The following is a 10,531-nucleotide window of genomic DNA, read 5'->3' as shown; positions in this document are numbered from 1 at the left end:
CTACACTGAACTGGGATTAAAATAATCTTTGGCTGAGCAGAAGGAAGTGAAGAACAAGCAGGGCAAGGTACATATTCCCCTGACCCCCTAGCCTGACCCATGCTGCTGTCTGGTCATATCCTCACCATTTATTATTTCTTCTGGAATGACAAAGAAAAGGGCAGAAAAGTGAGGACTCGTTACAAATTCTAATAAAGATTCAGGATTTCTCTTTTTATTGCATTCGTTGTCTAACAACAATAATACTCATTGGCAAGAAATTTATTTACACTAACAAATTAACTTTAAACCACAAGGCTTTGTTGTTTGTATTTCAACTGTAAGAAAACAAAGGGCCACCATGATGTTTTCTTTTGATGTCTCCCAATAACTAAATATTAAACAAAGATATCCTGGGGAAAACTCAACAATCTAGAGAAGTTCATATCAACCAAGCACAAGAGAACAAGCTCAGACATGGCACTACTGTGTCCTTCATGCAGGTGATCAGACACCAAGATGTACAAACAAAAAGTTCAGGATAACATGCATTTCATATACATTTGACCTCTTTAAAAAAAGGACAGAAAAAGGAAAAAATCTGAAGCACAACTATCTCTTTAACCATATAAAAAGAAGCAATGTAAGAAGCCAATTTTTACAGTAAGCACAGTGCATTTTAGTCTTTTAGCTGCCTGGTCTTCTATCAGTATGTGTAACACTTGTCAGTGACCAGTGAGATACCATTGCAATGTGACTGGGAAATAGGAAAGCAGCTGTTGAGTGAGTGTGTATGGGAAAGTATAGAGTCAGAGGATGTTCACTGTGCACTCCTCACTTCCAAATGGGCTGGTTACTCCTATGTCTGGTGCCTTGAGATCCCCCTTTCCTTCAGACATTTCTGCACAGGTCCCAAATCCACTTCTGCTGGTGGCAGTGGCAAAGCTCCCGTTGGAAATCCAGCAGGAGCTCCTGGGTTACGCAGGCTGGATCTGACCTCGTGAGCTGTGACCCCTCCTCATCTCTTTGGAAGAAGAGACTGTCTAACTCAGCAGATTTCACCAACAGCTTGTTCTTAACAAAATCCACACTTCCCAAAGAAACAGGGAGCCCAAGGTACTGCCACCAAACCTTCCTGTAAGATGTGCATTTTTAAAATCATTACTTAATACCAAAAGTGAAAGTACCAGTTGGCTCAATATCATGACTAAGGTATTAGAGCTTTGAAAAAGCAGTTTCACAGGTACAGAAAAAAGTCCAGTAAAATCCACAGGGAGGTTGACAAAAGGGACTGTGCCATCTGCAGATGACCCACACTCCACTCTAGTGAGTGGGCAAGTCTCCTTGGATTTCACCTGTTATCCTGCTCAGAAACGAACTGCTGAAAGTGCTCCAATAAAAATCAAGGTTGGGGTTAAAAACACAAAAAACCCCCATGTTTCCTTGCTAGAACCCTGACACCCAACTACATGACGATCCTCTTCCATACTACTGTAGAACAGTATTCTGCACTATGTGCAAGAATAGCATTTCTTTATCTTCTTTCTCTTGGAAGTGGAACACAATTCATTCTCAAAAATGACACTGCCCAGCTCTTACCAGTCCATGAGCCAGGAGGTGAAGGTGTAGCAGCTCAGGAGGACAGGAGGCTTTGATGGAAGCAATAAGGTATGAGGAACCCTGATCTCAGGTGTCAAGCACCTCTGAATGTCAATGACAGCTAAGGGCTGGCAACTATTAGAGGAAAGATTCTCAGTAATTCTAGTAAAAGCTCAATTCTTGTGGTATGCCTGCAGCAGACTACAGTCATAGCAAAAGATATGCCATTGCAAAAAATTTTTGAGAAGTTGTAAAAATACGAAAGCATTTGTATACACTGAAATACAAACATCTAATGCCATTCATCTTTTTATTACTGGCTTCTGTTCCACTGTGTAATTCTAACCCATGATCTTCAGCAGGCTCCACTCCCAGCAACCCCACCAGGACCTGCTTAGGGCAGCAGGTGAAATGCAGACAACGGGCAGCTCTGTGAATTGCAGTGAAGGGTGCAGCTCGTTCCTCACCCCCTGGCCCTGGTCTCTGGGCAGACTGAAACCCAACAGGGAGCTTTAACAGGACATTGCACAGGTGCAGCAACCCACCAGTGAAGAAATGGGAATACACAAGCTGGAAGCAATTCATGTCAGCATGTTTGGTGATTTGAACAGAACAAGGAGCCACTGCTCTCCTCACAATCTCAGAATAAGCACTAGGGGTTTTAGGACTAAAGTAACCTGCAGAGTTGTACATTTCATTTTCTATTTTTGAGACTTCCACTTTTTCCTAACTCTCCGCTCTTCACCTTTTTAGAGGCTCTATGTATTCACAACTTGCAATACTGCAGCAATGAGCAGAACTAGAGTTTACAGAACTGGCCTCCCACCCTAACCAGGGAGAAAATAACTTGGGCCAGCCTGCTGCAGTCACCCAGGTGCAATGATGACACAAGCACATGTCTTGAGGTGTGGAAGCACCACACTGCCTGCAGAGCAGTTCAGTGGTGGCCAGGCAAGTCAGCCTGAGGAAAAAACAGCTTTAGCATAAACACACAGTATAGGCAACATTATGCCTGCAGGTGAGCCAAACTGTGAAAAAGGCTGTCCAACCATTCAGCACAGAAATTTTGTTTTTTCTTGTTCCATTAAGCCCCACGTTAGTCTGACTTAGCACTGGTTTACAGGAAGTTTAAGTTAAGAATGATGAGACATCCATCTTTTGTTTCTTATAAGTCATAATACAGTACAAGGGAAAAAAATTGCAACACAATTTTAAAGGTCCTATAGAATAGCAAGAAAAGGTTCAAACTGTGCTTCACGTCTGTTATCAGGTGACATTTCTGCACTCCCCAAGACTGAGCTGCCATATTTTATAAAAGGAACCACATAAATCTTTTATCATAGAAAGAACAGCAAAATCCTTGTCATTGCTCTGTTTCCTTAGTTTTCACCCGTTGATCAAAATGCATTTTAATGGTTTTAATTTAAATGTAACCCAATAGGGTTTTTTAAGTCAGATTTTTGTTGATGTTTTTAGTCTGAGAATAACAAAATAACATTATCACAAAGCAGTAAAAATCCCCTGAATACTTAAAGGACTTAAGTTGAATTAGTTATTCTGCAGAGTAAGAACATGACTTACAAAGAGATTAACTAGGCACCGTTCTAAGGAGTAAGAATGAAAACTCAATATATAATGCCAAGCAATCTGCTCTGGTTTCTAAATAAAAAAAGAACATAAAACAGAGACACCACCTCAGATTATTATACACAACCACTTAAACATTACTACAATGTAAACATAATTTAAAAAGAAAATTGTCATCTAATGCATTTATCAACATCGCATTTCAAATATTAAACTTCCAGTTTCTTCCAGGTAACTTCTTTTACTCTAAGAATGCTAATTTTATGAGGCTGTTAAACATTTGTAGAATTTTTCTCCTATGAATGAACACAGAAGGATTTACTGAAATGTGTAATTTTTTGTTAGCAGGTGTATTTTGCTGCTGGTGGTTTATCTCAAGAAAAGTACCACAAGCCTTTAGAAGTATCAGCAAGTATCTTCTATGGCAATTTCAATTTTAGATCTGAATAAAATATACATCAAAAACTTGTAGAAATTGGATTTGGAAGGAAAAATAAAGCTAATGCTAAGTAGATCTGTTGTGTATTAATTTTGAATGAACTAGGCTCTCTCAGTTTACAGACCATTTTACATGTCAAAGAAATTATTAGGATCAAGAGAAATGTAACTATTAACAGTGCACCCTAAGTGTTCCAAATCTGAGCTTCAGAGAACTTTGCAGACACAAATCTGAATGCCATGAAGTACAGAGCAGATGAGAAGCCAAGCCAAACTAACACACATTTTCTTCAGAGGAATTTTCAGTTCTAGGCTGGCGCATTTTTAGGTTCAAAATTCTAACTTTGCATCGCCATGTTAAACAATTTCTGGGTTTGCACAGCAGATGAAGACTGCCACTTGCAGGCTGCACGAGTGGGAAGTGACGTTTCTCCAGAGTACACAGTGAGCTGTGACTGTGGAGCAGTCAGCTCTGCCTGCAGCCCCTCGCTGTGGAGACCTGCCCATTGTCTGTCTTTTCTTTGGAGGCAATACTGTATAGTTCGGTACTGCTGTTCAGGCAGTAGCACCATACAGCTGCTTCTGTCACACTCAAATCTACACAGCAGCCTTCATCCATGGCCTCACACACCCCAGAAATCCCTCAAGTATGACCACTGCTAAGCCATTGAAACATTCTACAGACAAAGCCCAAAAATTCAGGTTTTGCTTGGATATTTAAATATATCAATCAAAACAGTTAAAATGTGGGAGGCTTGGATTAAGTAACCATCACCTCCATGGCAGCGTTGACCTTAACAGCAATGTACTGAATTTAATTTTAACCAGGATCACTCATCTTCCTTTTCTTAAAGTGCACTTCTGTAAAAACTGAAAATCTACAGCAGACTCAAGTTTGATAATTGTTTTCAATACCAGCTTCATAATAGCACAGCACAAAGTTTATTCTCCCAGTGCTTACTGACTGGAGAACAAATTTGAAGATGTGGGATTTTTCCTGGGAAAAAACTAACTTGAAACAAAATAAACCAAATTTCCTGGATGAAATACATGAAAAAAAAACGGGAGTGTGCTATAAGAAAGTTGCGTACACACTGGGAGCACAATAAAATTTATACAGATTTATACGCTGTGCTCTAGTTAGAAATTTATCCTTGCTCAGATATCTAAAGGATAAATGTTATCCTCAGATTTCTATGTAAACCCACATAACCATTTAAGGCTTTGCCTCCTTCCTGGATTAACTATTGTACAGTTAACAGAAAGAGTTTCACCTCCTGTCCTTTACCCAGGGGGAATATTGACTCTCCTGTCTTTATCTCCAGTGTATGAGAAGTCGCTGAACAGTTTTCAGAGTAGTGCTGCTTAAAGGTACTGACGCAAGATGAAACTCAACTCCAGCAGACTGAACTGAGTATCCAAACACCGTAAAGAAGATGAAGTTCCAGTCAGAAAGTCAACTCAAATCTTATCAGACAGAGCACAGCTCCTTTTATCCAGCTGAAGAAATGTTCCCCAATCACACTGACTGGCCATCCTACTCAAAAGAGGTGAAGCAGTGGACATGCTCCTCGGCATCATGCTGGTTACTGAAGTGACCAAACACACAGAGCTCAACAGAGAAGAGTACTTTGGAAGGAAACACCACCACACAAAAATGAAATCTGTTAGCTGTCAACAAGAACAGAACAAACCGAGGGGCTGGGATTGATTCACATGGCAACAGCAACGAGTGTGAACTGGATATGCAGGAAAGGAAACGACACAATATAAATGTCCCTAGTCATTCTATGTACAGCCCCGTCTCTCTGTACACAATCCTGGGTGATGAACACAAGAAAGCTGAAGGGGCATCAGAGTGGATAAGAGTTCCTCTTTCCGTGACGTGCCTCCACTTGCCAAACACAGCAGCACTTCTGCTCATCACTGCTCATTAGTGCCCTCTGTTGCATCTGATGAACACTTGTCTGTTTTCTTTGATCTCCTCTGCAGCTGCTCTTGTTCCTTCCTTCGAAGCTTTTCTCTTTGCTTTTCCATTTTCTCTTGAGCTTTGCGAGCCTTCTCCAAGGATGCTTTCATTTCCTTAAGCTTTCTTTTAATGATTGCTCTGTCCTGGGAAGATGTCATACCAAGAGCCTGAGGTAGGGAAAACAAAATTTAGAAGAATTTCTTATGGTTTAAACAATCACATTTTGTTTCCGTATTCTAGTAATAATTCTCCTTAGAAGACTGTAACAACAAAGTGAATCTGTCACGGGCTCAGATATATCACTGATGTGCAAGTATTCCACTTCATGCTTTCCACTTCTAGAATATTAAAGATGAGACCTCATTGCCACCACCAATGTTGATTTTGTTGATCAAATAAGGCAAATAAACTATTTTATTGAAATCATCTAAGTCAACATAGAATAAGATTTCCAAATTCTCACTGCTATGACTTAGTTCACCAGCAGTATTCTAAGACACTTATAGTTAGTGAAGTGCCATCAAAAATACAGAAGGGAAATACAAAACTTGGACTTTCAGATCTACTGAGCTTCCTGCAACTCCATTCTGTATTTTGACTGAACAAGGCTCATATTTTAAAACAGGAAACGATGCATACTTTATACATCAAAACTGCATTTAGTTCTAACACACTACAACTTATCAGCTTATGCCTCCCATGTCCCATTAATCCATTCTTCCCTTGCTACTTCTGATACATGTCTATTCACTGTCTTCTCAGAAACACCCTTTCACAAAATAGAGCTGGATGAGAAATATGTGCATGCAAATACCACTTCCACACGCTGCTGTATGATTTGCACATGCAAATATGGGTACATTATATACACCAAGAATTTTCACAAAGCAAATGCCTTGCATTTCTGAAGCTTCTGAATCCAAGTGCATATGGGAATTTCTTGAAGTGTTGCTGTGGCTTTATACTTTATTATTCTGGCTTTCATGACTCCATACACAAGGATTTGCTGCTTTTTGGGTGAATTCTTACTGCCTTTGAGATGACGTAAAGTGACGAAAAATACTATGGCTCACCTTGAGGCCCAGTCAGTTAATTACCTTGAGCTTACTGCCATCCAGCTGAAGGAGATGCTCCCCATTAATGTTCTGGGCACTGAATTCAGAAACATACTGTTCAAGGTTCAGGCTCATCAACCAGTGGGACACCTGCTGCACACTCCACTCATGAACAGCACGACTCTGACACTGACTGTGCTTCGGGGACTGTCCATCGTCAAGGATCTGTGACAAACATGTTCCACGTTATTATTAAAGGGTAACACAGATGAGTAACAACATTTTTCTGCACAAACTGCCAGCATCAGAGCACAGGTATCTGGACTATCTTTGCACTACAATAATAACGATTTCACACTGCTATATTACATCTCTATCTAACCAGACACCTAAGAATGAATCACAGAATCAAAATAAACTATAGAATCACAGAAGAAAAAGGAACTGGCATTCCTTTAAACCCAAGCAGGGACTGAAATGGCCAGGTGGCACAATTCAAACCATGTATGCTTCCATTCCCTCACAAGATTTTTTCCTTCAAATTAGCAGATTTCTAAAGGATGGAATGAATTGCGCATTCCACTTCCTGGGCTCATTCACAGATCTTTATTATTTGTTTAAGCTTTTAAGAAAGTATCAGGGGCAAATACAATCCTCAGAAAGCCACTCTAGAGTTCAAAGTGATGAAATCAAACAGCTAGCAAGACTGATACTGTCTATGGAAGAAGACTTATGAGATGACACAGAGGACTGGTACGGAACACACAGGGATCCCACAGCCCTGGCCCTGCTCTCACCACATTGTGCTGCTGTGGCTGAGAGCACAAACCCCACCAAAAAGGGCAAGTGTGGCGTCAACTGCTGGAGCAGACCCATGTCGCTGCTCCGCCACTTTATTACACCCACGGGTGTGCCAGTGGGGCCTGAAACAAAAGCTATTCTGTCCTGGCTGTAGACAGCAAAGCAGCTGCTACAGGCTGCAGCAGCTGTCTGCTGTTAGAGCAGCTTTTACATCAGGATAGATGATGCTGGGAGCTCTCTCAGCTTCTGGCTGTCCAATTGTCAGACCTGGGCACTATCATTTTCTTTTACTATTGCCAGCATGAGCTCAGCACAGCTGATGCCTGGTCTGGTAGATTTGCTTTGACACTGACCCGTCTGCTGCTTCCAGCATACCACAAAAACTGCAGTTTGCTGTGGCCTTAAAAACTCTCAGCAACAATGAGAGGGCAACTCAAGACATGGAAAGAGGAGCCAGTGACATCTGTGTGTTCTGTGCCAACAAGGGTGTTTGCCACACAGCACCACAAGACAAGAAATGTGACTCTGCAAAAGAGACAGTGCGTTGCCACAGGAGGGTCACGCGATTCACCACAACAGCACACTAGTATCTCACCTCATCATCAATCATATCCAGGCTCTGAGTGAGGGAGCAACAAAGAAACAGGAAAGAAAAGCATTATAGAAACAAAATACCAAACACATAACAGCATGTAAAAGTTCAGGCAACAGCAGCACCAAGGTTTGCAAACAGATATGGCTACTTAAAACCAACAAGAGTTCTTTAAAAAGAATTATTTCCAGAAGCAAAGAGGTTGTGTTGAAAACTCACCACACACATGATTTGACAGCTAATCTGACACTTCATCAATGAAACCCTTCTAGAGTTCCTGATCTTGACACCCTAGAACTGGTGGGAACCTCTCTGATGGCTCCAATTTCCAAGAGCAACAGCTCCTTAATTAAAGCAGAACTGACTGCAAGAACTGGGGTCCCTCCCCATGCTTCAGATTTTTCTTTTTCTTTAAATGCTGATGGGGCTGCGCAGGAAGCCAGAGCAGAGGAGTGCTCACAGCAGTGTGCTGTGGAAGGCTGAGGAGCAGCACCAGCCTCCTCCCTGCCCAGGGCGGCCAGGGAGGTTTCCAGGGCAGCTCTTGCTGAACATGCTGTCTCATCTGGAGGCAGCAATTTGGCACACAGCAGAGGATGGAGAAAACACATTCATTTTCATAGACCTGCTCAGGCTTGGTATTTTAGAAGTAATAAAGTAGAGAGCTGAACACGTAAAATGAAAGGATTTTCAAGCTTTTAATTCAATACCACTTACAAGAGGACATTGCCACAATCAAATACATAAGGAGAATTAAACATGGTAAGATAATGAAACACATTATCAAGATAGTACTAACACTAAATAAAGTGCAAGTGATGACTTTGCTATTTTCAGTAATTTACAGCAGATGCAGACCTCTGTGCTGTCTCCTTTTGTTATAAATTTTTGCCCTTAATTACCTGCAGTAAAAGCAACCTCAAAAGAATGGCGGGGTTTGTAGACTTGCAGTCTGGCAAATAGAGTTGCATGGAACAGCTCTCATTCTTTAAACCCAAGTAAACCATGCAGGCAGTAATAAAAAACCTACCTATCATTAAAACAACAAAAAAATGGTATAAAAGGTATAGATACTTCAAGTTCTCCCTCTCTAGTAAAAACAATTTGGCTCAAATCTCACATGAAAAATGTGAAGTTCTTATGAAGCGTTTGTGAAAGAAAAAATGCACGAGTTTCCTGACTGCACAGGATGTGCTGTCAGCTACTGTGAAATTGTACAGCCTTACCCACAAGTGAGTTACAAAACTAGTATCTTAAGAAGAGTATTTTCAATAGATTATATTCAGCTCAAATATGTCACCAATTTACAGGGTTAGGAATGCCTTTTTACTTTATCATTGTATGAAAAATCTCTGGTTTGGAGTAATTGATTTCAAATCCACTGTGCAAAGCAAGCACAAAGAATGCAAAGTGGATCAAGACATACACATTGTAATCAATACACACACATTCAGGTACAGTAACACACAATTACTGCATGTACAGGTCATTCTACCAGGGTAAAAACGGGTAGGTGAAGGTGCCTTACATCTCAACTACATTTACCAAACTGTACTGTATGTTTGGTATATCAAAACTGTCTCAGGCCTAGTTTAGTGTATTTATATGTATATCTCTATCTATGTCCATATGTACATACTTAATAAAAATGTACTGGCAGGTGTGAGGATATAGCATCTCTTAGGACACCAACTGCATTCACTTCCCCGTGATAGCACCACAGGGCATTATTTAAGTTGTTATTATATGAACAAGAAAAATCTTAATTTAGAAACCAAGAATAATTTCTGTCTCCAATCCTACTGCCTAAAACCTTTCCTTTATTATTAATCAAGTGAGATCCCATTGGAAAAAGAAAACAACTTTTTCCCAAATGAAACAATTTCACCCGCATACCTCATCTGATGACAGTGCTAAGGAGTGCGAGAAGCCTGGTGTTTTAGGTTCTGCTCCTAAACCACTCAAATCAGCTGAACTTGTGCTGCTGGGACTGAAATCATCATTGAACGTGAAATTCTGTGGAGAAAAAGAGGAGTGAGAATGAACAAATTATTGTTTAGATGCATCTAAAAGGGGAATTTGCTTTCTGTCTTCCATGTTGGCATGTCTCAGGAGTGATTTCAATTTTTTACCAAACCAACCACAATACACATGAGGAAGCCTAATGTTTTACATTGTTACTATTTACAGGATGCACAGTATTTTTACCACTCTCTACTTCATGAGACACCTTTGCCAGCTTAATGCCTCATGAATAACAAAGGTGTCAAAAGCAATTTCCAGACTCTTAAGATGCTGGCTCTCATCCTGGAGCTAAATTACTGCTTCTGCAGGTTAATCACTAGCATTTGCTGTCCTGCAAATACTTAGGAGAAGCGTAGCACAGGCAGTAGCACAAAGAACAGGACAGAGAATTAATGAATAGACAGAAGTGAAAACTCCTATTGAAAGAGCAAGGAGAATATGCTGTGAATCCACTTCTGAGTCCCAAATAATCTCCTTGAAAAGTGGAAG

At 40.6% G+C, this 10,531-nt stretch overlaps 1 protein-coding gene across 1 annotated transcript in view; it reads right to left on the bottom strand.

Moving 5' to 3' along the window:
* Positions 1-192: 192 nt before the first annotated feature.
* PPP1R9A (protein phosphatase 1 regulatory subunit 9A) overlaps positions 193-10,531 on the bottom strand; it is a 132,420-nt gene continuing 122,081 nt past the window's right edge. The window contains 4 exon segments of the mRNA XM_036403693.2: positions 193-5,739; positions 6,670-6,852; positions 8,024-8,047; positions 9,914-10,033. Of these exon segments, the coding sequence (XP_036259586.1) occupies positions 5,527-5,739; positions 6,670-6,852; positions 8,024-8,047; positions 9,914-10,033 (540 nt within the window). The 3' untranslated portion in view covers positions 193-5,526.

This window comes from Molothrus ater, chromosome 1, assembly GCF_012460135.2.
Source record: "Molothrus ater isolate BHLD 08-10-18 breed brown headed cowbird chromosome 1, BPBGC_Mater_1.1, whole genome shotgun sequence".
Taxonomy (NCBI): domain Eukaryota; kingdom Metazoa; phylum Chordata; class Aves; order Passeriformes; family Icteridae; genus Molothrus; species Molothrus ater.
This window is presented reverse-complemented; position numbering and strand designations above follow the sequence as displayed.